This window comes from Meriones unguiculatus, chromosome 7 (assembly GCF_030254825.1).
Source record: "Meriones unguiculatus strain TT.TT164.6M chromosome 7, Bangor_MerUng_6.1, whole genome shotgun sequence".
Lineage (NCBI taxonomy): Eukaryota > Metazoa > Chordata > Mammalia > Rodentia > Muridae > Meriones > Meriones unguiculatus.
The window spans coordinates 35,307,745-35,330,435 of NC_083355.1; the positions used below are offsets into that span (position 1 = coordinate 35,307,745).

General features: G+C 43.5%; 1 protein-coding gene and 1 pseudogene across 1 annotated transcript in view; one reads left to right on the plus strand and one right to left on the minus strand.

The window, feature by feature from the left end:
• Window positions 1–939: 939 nt before the first annotated feature.
• Window positions 940–3,147, minus strand: LOC110555243 (large ribosomal subunit protein eL8-like; annotated as a pseudogene).
• Window positions 3,148–6,904: 3,757 nt separating this feature from the next.
• Window positions 6,905–22,691, plus strand: part of Appbp2 (amyloid beta precursor protein binding protein 2) — a 48,571-nt gene continuing 32,784 nt past the window's right edge. Inside the window, exon 1 of the mRNA XM_021648371.2 lies at window positions 6,905–7,338. Within this exon, the coding sequence (XP_021504046.1) occupies window positions 7,201–7,338 (138 nt within the window). The 5' untranslated portion in view covers window positions 6,905–7,200. The remainder of the gene's footprint in view (window positions 7,339–22,691) is intronic.

Genomic DNA, 22,691 nt, shown 5'->3' on the forward strand with positions numbered 1-22,691 from the left:
ATCTAAAATCAAGCAGCCTCACTTCTTCTCTGCTGCTTTACCGAAGAGCATAGAACCAGCCCATCTATTTTTTTTTCTTTTTATTATTTTATGTATATATGTTTTGCTTACATGTATGTTTGTGTAATATGTGCATGCTTGGTGTCTCCAAGGTCTAGAAGAGGGCACTGGATTCCCCTGAAACTGGTGTTACAGATGGCTGTGAGCTAAGATGTGGGTGCTGGGACTCAAACCTTGGTCCTCTGGAAGAGCAGCCAGTGCCCTTAAGCATGGAGCCATCTCTCTAGCCCCTAACATACCCAGTTTAAAGGCAGAGTATTCAGGTCCTCTCTCGTTCTCCATGATGAGAGCTCATAATAAACTATAATTTTAAAACTCACAGGCTAAGTGTGGAAGTGCACAGTTTTAATCCCAGCTTTCAGGAGGCACAGGCAGGCTGATTTCTAGGCCAGCCTGGACTGCATAATGAGAACCTGTCTCAAATGTCTCAAAATACAAAAACAAAACAAAACCAAGCAAACCACGTCTATTATAAATGTACAGGATTAGCTTCTTAGGATTGTCAGGAATCTTTTTTAAGTTTTCAAAAATTATATATATGTTTGTTTTTATTTTTTATGCTGTGTGTGTTTGCTTGCATGAGTGTATGTACACTGTGTACAGGTAGGGGCTGGCAGGGGCAGAAGAGGGTGCTGGATTCCCTGGAACTGGAGCTACAGGTGGCCATGAGCTGCCACATGGATGCTAGAAACTGAACCCAGCTTCTGTATAAAAACAGTAAGTGCTCTTAACCATTGAACCATTCTCCAATCTCATGTCAGGAATCTTTTGGGGCTAAGCTCAGATCTTATGAATGATATCTCTGTATGGTATTTCCTTGTAAATATGAAGCTATCAGATGTCAAGGTTTAAAGGTAGTTTGGTGAGCCACATGTTTAAATTTGTAATATAAAGGTTTGTTGAAATATATAGGGCTACCAGACCACAAAGGTAGCTTAGCAGGCCTCTTCTGGACCCTGTGCTGGAGCTGGAACTCTACAATCTTCTGGCTAGGATCTTCTGTCTCCTCTGGGAGGATTGCTGTGGTCTTTCTGATGTATAAATCTTATCCTTTTTCTTCCTTTTCATCTCCAAGATAAATTTCAAGGGTTTTATCGTCACATATAGGCCCCTTTATGATCTGGCCCCAACTATCAAGCAGTTCAGATTCTATGCTACAGTTCAAAATATCAAAATTGGCATTGTATTAGTACTGAGTTCAAAGCCCTGTTCTGATGGGCCTTATACATTTCCTTTGAAACAAAGCTTTTCCTCAATTGAGAACAGTCTATTCTAAAAATTGCCCAATTTCCATTAAGTTCTCTCTTTGGTCAGTTCTTGGGGACTCAAACCTGCAAATGAATTCTAACTATGGAATTAATAGCCCACATTGGTCCTTTAGCCTTTATTAGATGGTCTGTGAGCCATGAGGATGCTGGGGATTGAACCTGGATCCTCTGGAAGAACAGGCAGTGCTCTTACACACTAAGGCATCTCTCTAGCTCCAGTCTGTGTCCTTTTTTTTTTTTTTTTTTGTAATTATATTTATGTACAGAAAACTTAGCAGTGTACATTTAACCCAGTTTAGTGGCGCGTTCTTTAGCCTTTGCCTTTCCCAGCTTGGCAATGCGAGCCACAGTTTAGGACCCAGGATGTCACCTCCCCAGTGGCGGTGGATCTCATCGTACCTGTTGTGGTAATTGGTCCTGATAGCTCCCAGCAGCTTGGCCAGAGCACCCTTGTCTTCGGAGTTAACCTGTGTGAAGGCGACAGTGGTGCAAGTCTTCCTATGGAGCAGCTGCCCCAGCCTGGCCTTTCCCTTGATGATGCAGTAGGGGACCTCCATTTTTCGACACAGGGCTGGTAGGAAAACCACCAGCTCGATGGGGTCTACATCATGGGCAATCACCACCAGCTGAATCTTCTTGTTCTCTGCCAAGGTGGTGACTGTATTGACCCCTGCCCGAAGGACGGGTGTTCTCTTAGTTGTGATGTCCCCTTTCCCAGCAGCTTTTTCCTCAGCACGGACCAGCAGCCTCTTCTTCTTCTCCTGCTTTGTCTCTGGCCTGTACTGTGGGCAAGCTTAATTAAGCAGTGGGGTAGCTGTTCTTGGGTCCAGGGCCTGGGTGAGCTGGTTAATGGCAGGAGAAACTTTGAGCCACTTATAGAGGATGGCCGTTTGCTGCAGCAGCCTAATGTAGCGGGGCCATTTGAGGAAGCTTGTGAAATCTGTTTTGGGCTGGATATCCTGCCCAACGCTGAAGTTCTTGGGCCTTTTCTCAAACAAAGGATTGACCACCTTTTTGGCCTCCTGTTTCTTCAGGACAGCAGGGGCCAGGGCCACCTTCTTCCCCTTAAGCCTTCTTTCCTTTTGGCATCTTGCTGGGATAGAGAAGAGAGCCAGTCTGTGTCTTTTGTTGTTGTTCTTTGTTTTGTTTTTTTTTGAGACAGAGTTTCTCTGTATAGACCAGGCTGGCCTCAAGCTCAGAGATCCACTTGCCTCTGCCTCCCAAGTGATGAGATTTAAAGACAGGTGGCACCAGGCCCAGTCTGTGTTTTCTTGACAAAGGCTTCCTGTTGTTTTAAACAATGATGACAATCCCAACCGTTCTATTTTGCCAATAAGGACTCAGGAGTCAGATGCTGGGGTGAAAATCTGCTAGCTCTGGTCTGGATGGATAAAACCCAAAAGGTTCACTAGTGCACTGACAGCCCAGAAGGAAAAGGCCAAAAACCCCAAGGCTAAAGGCTTGTTAGTTCAAAGCCCAAAAAGCAGGGAGCTGAGGAACTTATAGCCCTTTCTTCTTCTCCACAGGGGGTCTTAAACATCCCCTAACTCAAAGTTCCTCCTACTCTTTAATTTCCCTGTCAGCTGATTTCTTGCCTCTTGACCTTGGGTTAACTTCTGGTATAGAGAGAGCTCTTGGATTAAAGATGTGTGCTAGGGCTGGGTGAACCACACTATAATTACCTGTTAACAATAAATGGTTCCTTGATTAAAGGTATGTGACAGGGCTCAACCAAACCAAACAAGAAACCGTTTTACAGTTCACAAATTTGGGGTTTGAAATGGGATCAAATGTCCTGCAATAGCTTCCAAAGGCATTTCACAAGTTTCAATAACTTTTGTTTCAAAGCAGTGAAAGAATCAGGAGGACCTTTCCCTCAAAGTAGAGTTCAGATCTAGGGCCTTGTGCATGCTCAGCCCATGCTTCTTCACTGAGCTACTCTCTTTTTTTTTTTCTCAGACAGGTTTCTCTGTGTAGCCTTGGCTGTCCTGGATTCACTTTGTAGACCAGGCTTGCCTCAAACTCACAGAGATCCACCTGCCTCTGCCTCCCGAGTGCTGGGATCATAGGCACATGACACCATGCCTGGCTCCCCAGCTCTACTTTTAAATCTGATTCTGACTATCAGCATCTAAGATCTTACAACGATTGATATGTTTGTCAGATGCCTTCACTTACTCACAGAATCTGTGTCCCAGTTCTGATTCTGACTGAATATCCTAAAAGTATACATTCTTTCATCCATCTCTTAAGTACTGATGCTGGATAAAATATAGGTATTCATTTAAATTGGAATTATAACAAATCCTGTTTTAATGGGTCATAATGAATAGTTATCTAAAAAAAAAATTTTTTTTTTTGAGCTTGAAAACTGATACAGGATTTGCTAAAGGAATTTTTTTTCCCCCCAAGACAGGGTTTCTCTGTGTAACAAGCCTTGGGTATTCTGGACTTGCTTTGGAGACCAGACTGGCCTCGAACTCATAGAGATCCATTAGCTTCTACCTCCAGAGTGTTGGGATTATAGGCGTGTGCCACCATCATAGGCAAGGAGCTATGTTCTCTAGTGATCCTAAAGACATAGGTAAAACTACATCACAACTCACATTTACATTCTAAAAATGTTCAACAGAGCATGGCTGCACAGGGCTATAATCCTGTTAGTAGGCTAAGACAAGATTGTTAGTTCCAGGTCAGCCTGGACTATGAAGCAAAACCCCAGTTCTATTTCTAAAATAGATAATAAAATAAAAAAAAAACAAACCCAAATAACCAACCAACAAAAACTTGAATTCACTACTACCATCCACCTGCTCCACCTCTACCCCCACTTCCTGCCTTGAGAGATAGAAACACTGCAAGTTCAAGTACAAGACCAACATGGTCTACATAGTGAGTTCCAGGCTAGCCAGGCCCATAAGTGAGAACCTGTCTCAAAACCAATCAATCAAAAGGTGTCTTAGAGGTTCCTATATATATTTTTTTAAAACTTGATAAATCTATCAACTTTACTTTGAGGCTGATTATAGCTTTCCTAGGCTCATGGATTATAGAATAAAAAAAAAATCACCACACAGGAGGCAGAGGCAGGCAGATCTCTGTGAGTTCTAGGCCAGCCTGATCTACAAAGCAAGTCCAAGAAACCCTGTCTTGAAAAACAAAACAGTTGGTTGTAGTGGCACACACTGGTAGGATTTGTTGAAGAAGGCAGAGGCAGAAATCAGGAGTTCGAGGACAGCCTGGGCTATATATTTAAGGGCTGGAGAGATGGCTCAGCAGTTGAGAGTACTGGTTGCTCTTCCAGAGATCCTGAATTCAATTCTCAGCAACCATATGGTGGGTCACAACCATCTTTAATGGAGTCTGATTCCCTCTTCCGGTGTGCATGAAAACAGAGTACTCACATACATTAAATAAATCGTTAAAAAAAAAAAAAAAGAAAAACCCAAACCAAACGAAGGAAGGAAGGAAGGAAGGAAGAAAGGAAGGAAGGAAGGAAGTGCTTTGGCTGTCCTGGAACCAACTAGTCCCTGACTAGCCTCCTATGGAGGCTTACTCCACAGGAAGGAACTCATGTTTGGTACTCTAAACCTGGTCAAAAGCCTGTAGCTGGGAAAGTCATAGGCCTTTGTGAAGAAGTTACTACTGTTGTTTTGTCAAATGTACAGAATGTGCCTGCCAAATTGTCTTCTAAATGTGTTTATCCCCACAGATTAGTGGTGATGTCAGCTTTGGTCAGAGAAGTTTTTTGTTGTTGTTGTATGCAGTGGTAACTGGTCACAGTGCTAAGAATAAGTGACTGCTGAATGCTTAGTCATAAATGGGAGAGCTGTATCACCTCCTCCAAGGTTTAGGGAACATGACAAAAGAGGATGGAAAGAATCTAAGAGTGGGTGGAGTATTAGACCGCTGTCTTCCAGGCATGCAATGGCCATTGCACTGTTGAACTCACAACACTGCATGTGATTACTTACAGAAGTTTTGGGGGTTGGTCCGGTGCTATGTATATAAATGCTCAATTCTGGAGCCCAAGATCTGGCTACAGTCCAGACAAGTGCATTCTCAAATATACTGAGTGATGCTGAATAAACTTTGCTCCCCAATATCCCCCGACTGGTTAAATAAAAGAGGCTGGACAGCTTGTAACTGGGCAAGAGAAGGAGGCAGAGTCTTCCTTCCTCTGCCTCCCAGGACCTGCTTAGAATGGCACTGCCCACAGTGTGCTGGGTCCTCACACATCAATTGTTAATCAAGAAAGCAGCCCCCTAACTTGCCTACCTACCAGATATAGGCACTTTCCCAGCTGAGCTTCCCTCTTCCCAGAAGGCCTTAGTTTGTGTCAAGTGGACAACTTATGTGTATACATCATGGGAGCAAGTGCCTAAAGAGAGCTAAAGAGGGCATCGGGTCACTTAGAACTGGAACCTCCTAATGTGGGAGCTGGACCTGAGCTAGGGTCCACTGTGTGTGAGCTGCAATCACTCTTAAGCACTGAGCAATCTCTCAATTCCCTGTTTAGAATAATAACAATAATAATAATAATAATAATAATAAATCAGTTAGCTTACAGTTAGGCTGGCTTTTCTACCAAATTCTTCTAGGAGTCTGAGTATGCATGTCAAACACTGATACACTGATTTACTATAATTTTTACCTCTTGAAAAACTGGATAAGTTTTTCAAGATAAAGCTTTTCTGGATAAAAATACTACAATGTAAGCAGTTTTTCGATGAAATCCACGCTTCCTTTTAGTGACACTTAGTTACTGGACAGGGTACTTAATAAAATTTAATCGGGGATGGTGCATGACAACGGATTAAATATGTAATTTTTTGGCTTTGTTTTGTTTCGAGACAGGGTTTCTCTGTGTGCAGTTTGGGCTGTCCTGGAACTCACTCTGTAGACTAGGCTGGCCTCTGCCTTCTAAGCGCTGGGATAAAAGGCGTGCACCACCATGACCCGGCTAGAACACATAATTTTTTCAACATTAGGACTACTAAGCTTTTTCTTTTCTTTCCTTTCCTTTCTCTCTCCTTTTCCTTTTTTTGGGACCCGGTCTCACTATCGCTGACAGGCCTGGAACTCACTATGTAGACCAGGCTGGCCTGGAGCTCACAGAGATTCACCTGCCTCTGCGTCTGGAGTGCTGGGCTAAGAATGGTGGGCCACCACGTTCCTGAATGCAGATTTATTTGAAAGAGGATCTCACTTCTTGAACTTAGGAGATCCGCTTGCCTCTGCCTCCCAAGTGCTGCTTTCCTCTTGCGCTACCAGCCCGGGCCCTACTGTGGCACTTTTATGAAGAAAAGATCAATCCTAAATTTTTACCTGACAGTGCAAGGGCGCTCTCGTCTAAACACTCACGGAAACCAGGCTGGACCGGAGAGCTGGGTAAAATCCCGTCTCCACTCCCGCCCAGTGGCACCCTCCCCGGCCCCGCCAGTGCCCCGCGGCTTCGGAACCCGCCCCTGCAGCCCCTCAGGCGGCCTCTGCTCTCTTCCCGCAAGTTTTCCGCCTGCCGCATTCCTTCCCGGGCGCGTCGGCGCGCGCTGACGTCATGACGCCGCACACGCAGCCCCGCCCCTGCAGAGCTAGGCGCCGGGACGGGGCAGGTTTCAGTCTGCTGCCGGGAATGTGAGGCTGTCGGTTCGGCCGTGCCCCGCGTTCGCCCCGAGCTTCCCGATCGACGCCCCACGTCCGCCGCCGCCGCCGCCTGCCCTCAGCTCGCGCGCGCACGCGGAGGCCGGGCGGCCGGGGCCGTGAGGCGCGCGCGCGCGGTCGCCGCCCCTCGGAAGCCTCCGGAGCCGCACACGGGTTCGCTACGGAGGGAGGCGGGGGCCTGCGGGAGGAGGCGGAGGAGGAGCGAGGGAAGATGGCGGCCTTGGAGCTCGAGTGGATCCCCGAGACGCTCTACAACACCGCCATCTCCGCTGTCGTGGACAACTACATCCGCTCGCGCCCCGACATCCGCTCCTTGCCGGAGAATATCCAGTTCGACGTTTACTACAAGGTACGGCCGACCGGCTGGCTCGGACCCCGCCGCCGCCGCCCCCGGGCCGCACCCCCTTCCACGTCCGCGGCCGGGCCCGCCGCCCTCGAGGCAGAGTCGCCTCCCACACCGGCTGCGGTGGCCGCTTTCCGAGGCCTTGCCCCCCGCCTCCCCCGCGTCTGCTTCCCTGGCTGCGCTGCTCCGCGGGGGTTCTTGTGCGAGCGCTACCCTCCATCCCCCCCCCCCCCGGCGGCCCCGGTAGGCCTGCGGGGAATGCCCGGCCCAGCCCGGTCCCACCCGGTCCTCCTGTCGCTGGGGTATTTTCCACTCTGTCCACCCTCCTGTCAGCATAAGCCGGGCTCCTTTTGCTCTGCTCCTTCCCCAGTCCTCCCTACTTTGTCATCTCGTCGGGCCCCCTTTACTCGAGTAACCGCTTTCTTCCCTTTCCCCCCCTCCTTCCTCCCATGGTCGGAGTTTCGTCCTTTTTTTCCCTTTCTCTGCCCAGTCCGAAGTGATTTAGTTCGGGATGGTTGTAAATGGTCTGCGGGCTTCATTTGCATATCCTTGAAAGCTTTTTTTGGTGTGTGTGGTTTCCGGTTTTGTTTGGTTTTTCGGCTTACTTGGTGTTGAATTAGGAATTTTATTAATAGGGAGAATGTTGTCTGGCCCTTTAGGAAGGAAGCAGTGAAATTCCCTGAAAGAAAAGAAGTAGAAATCTAAATTATGCCTATGTATATGAAAAGGTGCAATTTTCGCAGTATTCTTCAATCTCTCCTCAAAAATCTGAACACAAAGTCCTGAGTTACTCTCCAAGGAGTTTCAAGGGTAAGCGAGCTTAGACGTGGACAATTTTTGCAGTGTTCTGAGAGGGAGGAGAACTTTATGGACTTGGAGCCTCCCTTTTCCTCTCCTCCACAGTTGAGTGTGAACACTGGATTTATTCAGTGATCCTTACTTTGAGTCAGCGAGAACTCCAGTTTCCTGCAGCCACTTTTGCAAGATATGACCAGTAGAGGTTTTATTTTATTTTTAGATCTTAACTACTACTTGATTAGTAAGTTGTCTCCGACGGTGTGATTTGGTATTTAGCAGATGTGTATGTTTTTGTTTGTTTTGATTTTTAGACGGTTTTTTGTGTAGCGTTGTCTGCCCTGGGCTAGCAGTGTAGACCAGGCTGGCCTTGAACTCACAGCAGTCCGACCGAGTGCTGGGATTAAAGTTGTGTGCCTTCACGACCAGTTGTGTACAGTCCTACATGTTTGGTGATTTACAGCGTTTGCTTTATTAGATGCTTTTTGTACTTGAAAACTTTTTTTTTTTTTAGAATTATCAACTGGCATACTGCAGTCTATAAAACCCTGCTGCTTTGCACCAACTCCTAACACTTGAAATCATTTCCCTCCTAAATATTTGAAGATTTATTTTGACAACATGTATTGTAATTTTTGGGTTTAGAAGAAGACTTCCTTCTATTTCAAATGGTTTTGATACATTGATTACTTGTGTGAAACGTCCATTCTATTCATTTAAGCTACATTGGTTCCAAGGACAAATTAATTTGCTTTTCTCAAGCTGGAAAACTGCTGCAGTGTGTGCTATTTCTGTCAGTTTTATTAAGTCGCATGCAGACGTGTGCACCTTTTAGAGCAAATCACTAGGAATCTAACCAGTAAAAATACCTTTACTGTTTGAATTCTGTCAAAATACTTTCAGTATCTTTTAGTAACTTCCACTAAAACTAAAGCTTTTCCTTGGAAGATTGTTATTAGTGAGTGTGAACAGTCAATGCTTTTATCATCATGTGTCCTGTCTTTATGTAGTTCAGAGTTTTCATATTGCTTTTTTGGGGTGCACTTTTTCTTATAGTCAGATACTTGGTGTAAACCTTGGTCCTGTGCTTGAAGCTGTGTTAAATACATTCATCTGTGTTATCTTGCTTAAGCCTTATCACTAAATTTAACTGTGAGGTAGAGTATAGCCTGCCTAAAAGTTTGTTTACTTCTCTTTCTTATTTGCTTGTTCTTTGATGGTTCAGGGTCTAGCTCATGCTAGGCAAACATTCTACTCCCCCCACCCCCCATTTCTCTTTACTTTTGAGACAAGGTTTCAACTCCTGTAGGCTTGGTTGTCTTGGAACTCTGCATAGACCAGATTAGCCTCCAACTCACAGAGATACATGCCTGCTTCTGCCTCCCCACTTGCTGGAATTTAAGCCTGAGGCACAGGGCCTGGTGACAGGCAGCCTCTGTGAGTTGAGGCCAGCCTGGTCTATAAGGAGTTCTAAGCTGGTCAGATCTACAGAGAGAGAGAGTGACCTTGTCACTAAAAAATAAAGGTCTAAGCTACCGACCTGACTACTTTTTATTTTGATACAGTGTTTCATTAAGTTGCCTGCTATGGCCTTGAATTAGCTCAGTAGCCCTGCCAGGCCTTGAAATTTATGTTCTGCCTCAGCTTCCCCAAGAGCTAGGATTACAGGTATGTACCACTAAGCTCCGTTTAAGTTCCTTTTTTAAAGAGAATTCATTCTGACTGTAAAGAAGGTAAAGTGTTTAAAGCCCTTGGTAGGCACCAGCTGTGGTGGTATACCGCCTATACTTTTAATCCCATCACTCCGGAGGCAGAAACAGATGGATGTCTGTTAATTCAAAGCTAACCTAGTCTACCGGGCGAGTTCCAGGAAAGCCTGAGCTACGCAGAGAAGCACTATCTTGAAAAATAAAAGATAAAAAGATTTGGGAGAGAATGGGATCCATTAAAGTATACTTTGGACAAGTGGCAGAAATCAAGGTGTGAGAGATAGGCAAGTTGGGTCAGCAAAATAATGGAATGGACACCTTGAACAGAAAAGTAGTGAGTCTTGCCCCTTTTTAGGCGGACCTTACTATGCATAAATCAAGGTGTTAATCTTCAGTTACAGTTGGTAAAAGAATATTTTTCTCTAAGATCAAAAAAGAAAGAATTAGAGAGATGAGGTATTGGGGCTAGAACGGTGGCTCAGTGTTTTAAGAATACTTAATAAATAAAATACTTGTTCTTAGCCGGGCATGGTGGCTCACGCCTGTAATCCAGCAGTCTAGGAGGCAGAGGCAGGTGTGAGTTTGGGGACAGCCAAGGCTACATAGAGAAACCCTGTCTCAAGGAAAAAAAAAAAAGGGGAAAGAAAGAATACTTATTCTTACAGAGGACCAGGATTTACTTCCCAGCACCCACACGGTGGTTCACAACCATCTGGAACACTGTGATACACAGACATGCAAAACACTCATGCATAAATTTGCAGGGAATGCTTATCATGAATTAGGCAGGATAAGTAGCTGCAGTCTGGGATTTTGGTAGGAAAGGCAAACAGAAGGTGGAAATAGCAACTGCAGTCTATGGATGAAAGCTGCCTAAATATAGATGGTAGTAGGTAGACGGATATAGGAAAATGGATATCCTTACAAAATAATGCCTTTGATTCTGAGTATTTTTTCTCCAAGGATGTAATCATTGTGGCATAGAAATGGATAGAGTATACTAAAAGATTGTAAAACAGTGTACCAGGTTGATAATCAAGCTGGGTGTCATAATGCATGCTTGTAACGATAGCTTTTGAGAGTCTGAGACAGGAGGATCACAAATTCAGGGCCACCCTAGCCTACATGTGGAGACTGTCTCAACAAAAAAGCAAAAACTTAGAAAGTAAGTTGAAGCTGGACTTGATGGTTCATGCTGTAGTCCCAGATCTAGGGAAGTGGAGGCAGGAAGATCATTGCAGAGTTCAAGGCCAGCCTGGGCTACTTAGGCCCTTTCTCAAAATTAATTAAATAAGGTTTTACAACTGGGCAATGGTGGTTTATGACTTTAATCCCAGCTCTGGGGGCGGGGGGGAAGAAGCAGGTGGATCTCTGTGAGTTCTAGACCAGCCAAAGCTACACAGAAAAACCACCCCCCCCAAAAAAAAAGATAAAAAAGATTTTACTTAATATAGGAGGCATTAAATTATCTGGGGAAAACGAACCAAGAAAAATTTGAAGCACAGTGGCTTGGAGAGATGCTCTTTAAGATAGTTGGCTATATTGGAAAGCTGCACAATTTAATAGTGCATTTACACTGGTGCATTTACAGTGGCATGAGAGACTGAGTATAATGGACAGCTCAGGAAAAAAACTCAAATAATTTAAAGTTTCATTACATAATGAAGAGACAGTGATGTACTTCACCTCAAACGGGTGCTTTATTTAGATAACTGGCTGTTCGGTAAATAAGTTAGACCACTATCTCAGATCATGCACTAAAGTGAACTGCATGAATTCTATTTTTAAATATTACCTATTAGAATCGGCAGAATAAGTTATGGATGGGATTAGTATCATGCTGAAATTTATTGTTTAAAAAAAGTAGTTTTAAAGGTAACTTACAAATTACAGAAATATCGCATGAAAATACACGAAAGGTGAAGGTTGCTCTTCTTGCCAACACTGCAGTGCTATCTTGGCACGGAGAGCACTTTTCTAAGTGTGAAACCAGAACCCTGGAGGAAAAGCAGGAAGACTTGCATTCAGTTGTCAGAACAGACAGGCAGTTTCCCCAGGACTCACTGGCCAGCCAGCCTAACCCATTTGGTGAGCTTCAGGCCAGTGTAAGACCCTGCCTCAAAAAAATGAGGTGATCAGTGTTCCTGAGGAACAGCACTCAAGATTGCTTTCTGTGTGTCCGATGTGCACCTGCACATACATAACCACAGTAAAACTCTAATAGAAAAAAAGGAATATTAACCTATAGAAACTACTGCAATGTTTGTGGGAGTACTCAGTGACCTTTTTTTTTTTTTTTTTTGAGAGAGAGAGAGACATGGAGACATGATTTTACTGTGTAGTCCTAGCTGTCCTGGAAATGGCAGAGATCCGCCAGCCTCTGCCTCCTGAGTGCTGGGATTAAAGGCGTATGCTGCCACCACCTGGCTGGTGAGGTATCATTTTTTAAAATAATTTATTTTATTTTATGTACATCAGTGTGAAGGTGTAAAATCCCTTGGAACTGGAGTTACAGACAGTTGTGAGCTGCCATGTGGGTGCTGGGAATTGAACCCGGGTCCTTTGGAAGAGCGGACAGTGCTCTTAACCACTGAGCCATCTCTCCAGCCCCTACATACCATTTTTAATGTGTGCTGCATGTGTGTGTGTGTACCTGTATATGGAGGCTAGAGAATAACCTTGGGTATCATCTTCAAGATCACCCATCTCTTTTGAGACAGTGTCTCATTGGCTAGACTGGCTGACCAGAACATCTCAGGGATCTTTGCTGTCTCCACCTTTAAGTGCTGGGGTCATAGGTATGGCAGAGTACCATCCTTTTACATGGTTGCTCGTCCTGGTGCTTACAGAGCAAGCAAGCGCCCCCGCCTCCATTTCCTTCCTCTTTCTGCTCCCCAAGTTTTCCTTTCTCTTCCCAGCCCTCTAATGTTGTTGAGACAATGTCTCACTTAGCCAAGGCTACTCTAAAACCCATAAGCCTCTAGCCAAGTAGTTCTCAACCTGTGGGTTGTGACCCCATTGGGGTCATATCAGATATTCTGCATATTAGATCTTAACATTATGATTCATAACAGTAGCAAAATTACAGTATGAAGTAGCAACAAAAATGATTTTATGGTTGGGGTCGCCATACCATGAGAAACTGTGTTAGCATTAGGATGGTTGAGAGCCACTGTTCTAGGTCCTTCCTCCTAAATGGTAGGATTATAGACACATGCTACCATGCCTCCTTTTTTTTTTTTTTTACATCTATTTGTTTTAGAGTGAGTGTGTTTGTACACTTGTGCATTTGCACTTGTGGCGAGGCATTTGTGTGGAATCCAGAAGGACAGTTTATTGGGGTCATTTCCCCAGAGGTCAAACTCAAGATTGTCAAGTTTTACCTGCTGAGCCATATTGCCTGCCACACTTTATTTTACTTTTTAAATTGTGTGTGTGTGTGTTGACTTTTAGACAAGGTTTCATTATGTCTCCAGGACTGGCCTGGAACTTGCTCTGCAGACCAGAAGAAAGCATGACATCTCCTGAACCTGGAAGTTAGGTGTGGTTGGAACTGCTTTTAACTGCTGAAATGGGTTATGTTGTTCTGAGAACAGAATTTTCTGTAGTCTGGAATTTTGATGGTCACTATAGGAAATGTTATTATCCCCCCACCTAGGTGCTTTTGCGTTTGTCTTTGTGAACACTTCATGACTTCAGTGGTTCATCCCAGACCTGTTTGGTTTTGTTTGAGAATGTGATTGTAGGTGTGTGTGGTGTAGGTGTATATATGGAAGCCAGAGGTCAGCCTTTGGGATTATTCCTCAGGAGCTGTGTACCTTGGTCTTGTTGTTTGTTTCAGACAGGGTCTTAGTATGTAGATCAGGCTGGCCTGAACTCACATAGAGACATGCCCGCTTCCGTCTCCTGGGAGTGTGTTTAAAGGTGTGTGCCACTGTGCCCTGCTCCACTTTTGTTTTTTGAGAATGGTCTGTCTTTGTGTGTGTATTTTAGGCCATCTAGTGCTACATAGTGAAACCTATTTCAAAAAAGGTAAAAGAAGGGGCAGTTGATGTGTTTCTCAGTGGGAAGTAGGGCTAGCGTGCTCTGCAAGCATTTTAATGAGTGAACCACCACTCTAGCTTCTGTTTTATTGTTTGTTTGTTTTTTGAGACAGTCTCATTAACACAGAGTGGCCTGGAGTTCACAATCTTCCCACCTCAGCCTCCTGAGTACCGTAGTTACAGACATGTACCACCACAACTCACTTTTAGGCCAGGTTTTTGTTTTGTAGCCCTGGCTGTCTTGGAACTCACTGTGTAGAGACCAGGCTGGCCTCGAACTCAGAGATCCATCTGCTTCTGTCTCCCAAGTGCCGGGATTAAAGCCATGGGCATCACAACCACCACCAGCTTGTTTAAATCTTCTTAATTTTTTTTTTTTTTTTTTTTTGTCAACTGTAGATTTTCAACTGCTTTTGAAAGCTTCAAACCAGCCTGGAGGTGGTACCAGGCGTAGGTGGTGCACGCCGTTAATCCCAGCACTTGGAAGGCAGTCAGATCTCTGAGTTGGAGACCAGCCTGGTCTACAGAGTGAGTTTCAGGGCAGCTAAGGGCTACACAGACCTTTTCTTGAAAAAAAAATAAAAAATAAAAAAAATATATATATTAGGAAACACACCTACTTTTATCTATAAATTAAAGCAGCCATGTTCAGAACTTGTCCTCAGATTTTCCATTTTTGTCATATTCTCATAAGTAGAAAAGTGAGGTTGCTGTTCTACCAGCTGTTGTTCTACTAGCATTTTGCTCTAAAAAGTTACTTAGATCACATATGGCAATTAACACAGAGACCCACAGCTGGTCAAGGCACAGAGAATAAGATTGTAGAATGCTCAGCTCATGCCCCCTGCTTCCAAGGCTCAGGGTTCATTGTGGAGTAGAGAACTAAAAGACTGAGTCAGAGATAGTAGAAACAGCAGGGTGCCTGCCTATGTGCACACAGAAGTCCTGCTTCAAGCCAGCTCGGTGGGCAGAGGTGGACATGAAGTGCCACCACTAGCTAAGGGGCCGTTGACCACTGATAGCCACTAGGAGAGGAAGACTTATTTTTGGCCTTTGGAGACCAACCCACACTCGCACCAGTTGGTGGCCCTGCAATCAAAAGAATATAAATAAGTAAAACAAATTGAACTCTTTTATATTTATATTTATATTTTTTAATATCAAAGTCACTAACTTTTAGACTGTTTGAATAAATAATAGAATAACAGTACTGAATACTGTGTAATTATAAACTACAGCGCAGAGACTATCTTGAATTTGTTTGTTTCTTGAGTTCCAAGTTCATTCAAAGGTAGTGACTACCATTTTGCATTATTTACTCAAAATTTAAAGGCATATCTAGTGCCAGGCATCTAAGGATTGGAGATAAGAGTTGTGACTTAAGCTACTATCATAGATTATTTATTGTAGATTTTAATACATTCTTTGAATTTTTTTTTGTTTTTTTTGTTTGTTTGTTTGTTTATTCTCCTCCCAGTCCCTCCTCACCTCCTTTCTTCCCCCAGTCAACTCCTCCTGTTACCCTTCAAAGGGGGGTGGTTGGGCCACAGTGGTGCATGCCTGTAATCCTAGCACTTTGGGAGACTGTTAGGAGTCCCACAAGAACACCAACCTACACAACTATATAGGATCCCTGTTTGTTGCTTTAGTTTCTGTGAGCTCCCATGAGCCCTGCTTAGTTGATTCAGTGGCTTGTGTTCTCATGGTGTCCTGACTCCTACAATCCTTCCTCCCCCCTGTTCTGAGGGATCCTCCTAGCTCTTCTTAGTGATTGACTGTGGGTGGGTCTCTGCACCTGCTGCCATCAGTTTGCTGGATGACAATCCTCTGAAGACAATTGGGCTAGGTACCAATCTATAGCAGAATATCATTAGGAATCATTTCATTGAATTGTTTTTTTTTCTTTTTTTTTTTTTTTTCTTGCTAGTCGTATATGTTTCTATCCTGACAGATGCCTTCATAGGTTAATGTCTTGAGGCTGCTTCTGGAAGAAAGCACACTGTATCATGGAAAAAAATCTAAGAATGGAATTTGAATTGAGAAGTCTAAAAGAGCTCCTTGAGGAAGTAACATCTTAGTAAAGACAACCTAAGTTATAAATTAACCAAAGAAATGTGGGGCAGTGGCTTATGTAGCCAAAAGTAAGACCTGAAAGAGCTAGTAATGTGGGGATGTAGGGGACTGGGGCAAAAGAAAGAAAAGGTAAGGGCAGATGATTTTCAGGAGTTGATACATTTACGATTTTGGATTATGTTCTAAATGCATAGGGAGTGCGATTTAAAGGAAGATTTTAAATGGTAATGATATGTTTAGGGTAGTTTTGTTGTCATTGTTTTTTGAGTTAGGGTCTCATTATATAGCTCCAACTGGACTAGACCTTACTGTGTAGACTAGGCTGGCTTCAAACTCACGGCAGACCTCCTGCATCTGCCCTTTTAGGTGCTGGGATTACAGGAATGTGCCACCATATCTGCCCAGTTTACAGGTTTGGGGTTTTGTTGTTGTTTTGCTTTTTTTGTTTGAGACAGGGTCTTACTAGGTAGCTCTTGCTGGTCTCCCAACTCACTGTGCCCCATCCCCATTTGCTGTTCCAGGGGCCGCTCTGCTTAGTGCATAGACAACTGAAGGGCGACAAGAAGGGTAATGGGGAGACCAGAAAAAGAAGCTGACGGTAGAAGTGGAGACTTTGAACTACAGATTGTTTACTGCAAATATGTAAACCTTTTAATTAATTAAGTAACTTATTTATCCACAGAATCCTATACACACTTGGATTGTGGTTATTCACTCTCATCATATTCCATCACCCCTCAACTACTTCTTCCATTAGGTTGTAGCCCTCTTAGTGTGTGTGCCACCTTTGAAGGAAATGGTACCCTCTTCTTTAGCAGCCCCCTTCTTGGGTGGGTGTAGGGAGATACCAGAAATTTTACGTATGTATATGCAGTGTAGATATAGACACACAGCATTCAAACAAAAATGGTGTACTCCCAGTTTGGATGTATGATACAATTTCTATGTATCATGGAGTTTTTCCTTGATAATAAGTCCCACTCGTTTCTGAGTTTTTTTTTTGTTTTGGCTTAATTTTTACTATTTAATGAGTTACAAATATAAACAGGATAGATAAGTTTCTGTGTGTGTGCACATACTCATGCAGCTTTTTTAATTAGTTATTTCTATGATTTTTTAATTTCTTTTTTTATGCAGTAGTTTTGAACTTGATTTTTTTGTTTGTTTGTACATTTGCTTGTTTTCTTCTCTTTGAGATAAGGTCTCCCTATAGAACCCTGACTGTCCTGGAACTATGTATACCAGTCACAGAGAGTCACCTGCTTCTGCCTCCAGAGTGCTGGGATTAAAGGTTTATGTCACTGCACCCAGTCTTGCTCTCAACTTCTTTTATATTTTTACTGAAATTTCCATGTATTTTGTTAGAAATTAGACTACATTGATTTGTATGCTAATATGATGTTAACTTTCAGTTTGTGATTAATTTTGAATTGACTTTGGGAGATGTGCCAGTTTAGAATCACATGGAGTAAGGAAGGTTTTTGCTCCTTTCTGTAACTCCCCAAGTTTTCTGGGGTCAGAGTAGGTTTGCATTGTCAAGGTAATAGCTGTCTTCAGTTTTATTACAGAATGTTTACTTTTGTTCCTGGAAACCTTTGCTCTTAAACAGCGTGATCATTAAACTGGCGGTGACGGTGCACACCTGTAATCCTTATACTCCAAATCCCAGCTACAGGCTTGGACACTGGAGGATCACAGGTTGCTACACAGTGAGTTCAGGGCCAACCTGGGCTACATGAAACCTTGTTTCAAAAAGCAACAAAAACAAAAATCCCTTAATTAGGCTGTCCCTTCCTGCCTGCCTTCTTTTCTGGTAGTAATTTATCCAATAGATATCTGCACATAGGTAAACCTTACTTTGGAAACTAAAGTACCAGAGATGCTGCCTACTCCTGGGCCCTCTGGAGTATGAAAAGAGGGAGGAAGCCTTGGAAGAAAAGGCCAGAAACAGGGTACAGCTGGTGAAGGGCAGATTGGATAGTGCAAACTTGTATTTCCTTTAAGGAAAGAAAAATCTATAAGGGCTTTAGGGTGGCTGGAGGAGATGGAGGCCTTGGGAGAAAGGGAGGAGCTGAGTACGTAGAAGGTTCTTATATTTCTATCCTCCTGCCGTTCTTTCTCTTTACTCTCTACATCTAGTTAGATGCTTTTAAAAGCCCACTGTAGAGCCAGGTGTGGTGTCTCATGCCTGTGATGCAAGCACTTGAGGAGGGGAGGAGGCCAGGTCTCTGTTAGTTAGAGGCCCAGGGCTACACAAAGAAACCCTGACTTGAAAAGCAAAATAAAAGTCCATTATAGAGTTGAAGCCGGTGAGGGAGGACCTAGAATTGGAGGTAAGGATTCATTTACCTCTGCCTTTTGTTCATTTTGGGGGTCTAGCTGAGCTGAAGCTTGATGGACTATAGCTTCAATTCTGGCTCCTAGATGGACATGGAGGGTAGTCAAGGGCTCTGAGAAAAAGTGTGGGTAGGTATGACATCAGGCACCTGCCAGTCTGGACTGGATGGAGTTTGTAAAATGGGGTAATGGCCAGCAGTCATGTTGTGTGTTATCCCATCCATATCCCGCAGCACCTCCAGTGAGGAAGAATAAGAGTTGCGTTGCAGGAGTGTGGGCCAGTAAGGACTGAAGTTGAAGAGGGGTTGGAGAAGCATTTTCTAAGGAGCTGGATACTGACACACTGTAGTTCATTCAAGAGGCTGTGGATCCAGACCTCTAGTAAGCAGAGCCTTGAGTCAGGTGTGGGCTCCAGAAGAGCCAGGTGGCTTTAGGTGCCATTTCAGATTTGGACGCTTTTGTGCAGGCATGAGTTTTGATATGGGAGAACGTGAATTCTGTAGAGTTGGGGTTTGTTGTCCAGATTTATTCTTGGGTTGGGTTCCTCGTATCATCATCTGTTCCCAGGGAAGATGAGCTGTACAAGTGGAGGGTGGTCAGTGTTCCACCAGTATGCAGCCTGCTGACCACATGTCTATAGACAGGGTTTAATCATTGATCCCAAGATGAACTCCGGAGAACAGTACTACCAAAAACAAAGGCAGGAAACAGCTTTACAGGGAGATGGTAGTGTAGGGATCCACCAGTAGGTTCTGGAGCTGACAGGTCACATGTACCATATGAATTGATGTATCCAAACTCTAGAACTGGAGCGTGTACATTAATCTAGATGATAGAGATGGTCAGCTCAGCCTTGGTGAAGTGGTGGGCTACTAGGGACACTGTCTCAGCCATGTGTTCTAGCATCAGATTTAAGTACAGTTCTTCTTTTTGGAGAGCAAAGGAAAGATGTGAAGGAAAAGGAAGGCAGAGGCTGTGGAGGTGTCTAGAGAATAGTGAGAGAAGGACTGGATCTCTAAAAAGGCAAGCAAGAAAACAGATGGAATTAGAGTGGAGCAGCCCACACACCCCTGGGTACCTACAGTCTTACCCTCTTCCTACTAGAAAAGTGCCATGGCCTCACACTGTGGCATTGGTGCATTTATTTTGAACATAATTATTAGCCCCCTGGTTCTTGAACCTCTTGTTCCAAAGAACCAATTGATGGGCACCAGTTCCCTGTGCTTGCCAGCTGTGCCTGGTACATTATTCCAAATGAGCCATGTCACTCACTTTGATGTCCAAGCTGAGCCGCCTCATGGGAACACTCTGGCTTTTGCTCTAGAGTCTAGAGTCAACTTCCCATTGTCACAGCTAGCCTCACTTTGAGTGTCAGGAAACTAGTATGTTTAAGGTTTCTGTGCCTTTACCCGTGTCCCCCAAATAATGTCACACACACACACACACACACACACTAGGCTCCTGCTTCTTCGACCGCTACATTTGTCAAGCTCCTCAGTTCATCTTTTTCTTAGACCACCTTGTAACTAACTCTTGTGTATGTCATTAGTGTTACAGGTTATTGATTGATTGATTGATTGATTGATTGTGGTGTTTTATGTTCATGAACATTTTGGGTTTGTTTAGTTTTTTGTTTCTTGAGGTAGAGTCTTGCACTGTAGCCCAGATTGACCCAGAACTTGCTGAATAGTTTTGACTAACCTTGAAATGATGATAGTTGACCTGCCTCAGCCCTTTGAGTAATGAGAGTGCAGGGATAAGCCACCATGCCTGTTACATTTTAGAGTTTTATGTGCTCATTTATCTCCTGGATGTTTTTGCTTGGAATATAATGGTTAAAAAGCCAATGTAATCAGGTTGCTTTTAGTATGCTGATTCGTGTATGTTCATATGTGTAGGTTCCTTGTATATGCACAAAGAAAGTATAGAGGCCAGAGGTCTGTCTTTAGTGTCAAAAGCTAAGAAGCTCTCTAACTTTGGGTTTTTTGTTTGTTTGTTTTTCAAGATAGTGTTTCTCTGTGTAGGCTCTTAGACCAGGCTGGCCTCAAACTCACAGAGATCCGACTGCCACTGCCTCTCTTGAGTGCTGGGATTAAAGGTGTGCCCCACCACACCTGGTTTAATTTTGGATTTTTGTTTGTTGTGACAGGATCTCCACTGGCCTGGAGCTCACTAAGCAGGCGAGATAGTTTGGCTAGCTTGTGAATCCCAAAGGATCCTTTTGTCCCTGTTTGCCCAGTGCTGGGATCAACAAGCACTTTCCATCATGCCTTTCTTTTTCACAGGGGTTCTGAAGTTAGAGCCTGGGTCCTCATGCTTGCATTGGCTAACGCTCTATTGTTTAGCTAATTGCACAGGCCTAATTTAATTTTTTAACATTTAAAAATTCGGGTTTGCTGAGTTAGCTTGGTGGATAAAAGAACCTTCTGTGCAAGCCTGGAATTCAGTCTCCAGGGCCTGCAGTGGAAGGACAGAATGGTTCCCCCCTGAAAGTTATCACCCACACATACAGTTGCAGTCATATGCTCACAGTCATTATGAAGAAAATAAAAATTTTAAACTATTTAGGGGTTAGATACTATTTTTTTCAAAAGTTGGAATCTCCAAAACCCCTTTGGCCTGCCAGCTGTATTAATTTTTATTTTGGGATAAACTTGATGAAATACTCTTTTTTAAAATTTATTTATTTTATGTGCATTAGTATGAAGGTGTTGGATCCCTTGGAATTGGTGTTACAGACAGTTGTGTGCTGCCATGTGGATGCTAGGAATTGAACCCAGGTCCTTTGGAAGAGCAGACAGTGCTCTTAACCTCTGAACCATCTCTTCAGCTCCTGATGAAATAATTTTAATGTAATTATTAAATCATTACCCTTGTCTGATAATTTAAATCCATTTTATCTGGAAAAGTTAAATGTGTCCGTATATGGAATAGCTATTTGTTACAGGACAGTTCTCAAACTGTCTTACAGAAGCAGCTCCTTAAATTCCATTTCAAATCCAAGTTAGCTTAGACCATTTTCAGGGAAGGGACACTATGAACTGCACAACACATAGTTGAGTTTGTTTTTATTTGACTGGCAAGTATAGGCAAAGGGGTTGTATGGCTTGTTTTCATTTTATCTCTTTTTAAAGATTTATTTATTATTTATACAACATTCTGCCTGCACACCAGATCTCACTGTAGATAGTTGTGAGCCACCATGTGGTTGCTGGGTAGTGAACCCAGGATGTTTGGAAGAACATCGAGTGTTCTTAACCGCTAAGCCATCTCTCCAGCCCTCATTTTATCTTTTATAAAAGAAATTTAGTCTTAAGGTTGATGACAAGTCGGTCATTTTGGGTGGGATGCGCATGTGTGCAAAGTTATGCGCGTTCCATTTTCCCTTCCTGTGTTGCACATGTGTGTATGCACATGTGCCATAGCACTTGTTAGAGTATGTGTGGTCTGAGGCTAGCTTTGGGCGTCAGTCCTCAACTTCCCTCCTGTTTTTCTGCTGTGTATGCTAGTCTCCTGTCTCCACCTCCTATTTTTCCTGTAGGATTGTTGTGCTTACATCCTGTGGCTTCAAACTCCTATCCTCATCCTTGCCTGGCAAATGCTTTACCCACTGAGCCTTCGGAAGCTAAGATTTTTGTCATAGTGGTTTGGGGGGGGAAGATGTCTGAGTATCTTGATTAGCACATTTTTGGTCCTGCTTTACATTATTTTGCTCACAACATTGGAATTTGGTTATAAATTCTCAACTTTATTTCTCCTGCATGGCTAATTCCTGTAATAGCTAATTGTCAAGTGAGTGTATTTACTAGATCAGTAAGTGAATTTTTCTGTTTACATTCTCAAAAGCTCTTATTTTTCTGTAGTAGAAAAGTAATTTCCAAGATTAGCAGCTTTCTCTGTGTGAGCCAGTTTTTGTTTTTAAGCCAGGGTTTCTCTATGTAGCCCTGGCTGTCCTGGAACTCATTGTAGACCAGGCTGGCCTTGAGTTCAGAAAGGTCTGTGCATACCACCACCTCAAACCAGCTCTGGGATTAAAGGTGTACACCACCACCACTGGCTGTGAACCAGATTTTAATGTTATTTGAATATTGTCATTCTTCGAAGGTCATGGTTCCGGTCTCCTTCCTGAGCTTGTGGTCCCTCTCCTCCCCAGCACTTGTCTGCAGGATTATGTGCACCTGTTTTCACTTTTCTTTCCTATGTTGCACATGGAACATGGCTTGATAAACATATTCTATAAGCTTTCTATCACTGAGTTGTATGTACTAACTTGATCTGGCCTTTGTGTGACTCGTGACCTTAGGCTCAAGAGTATAGGTTGTAGTTGCTTTCCTGTACAGAATAAATTGCCTTCCTCTTTTTTTTTTTTTAAGCTAATGTGTTGAAGAACCGTAATACAAAG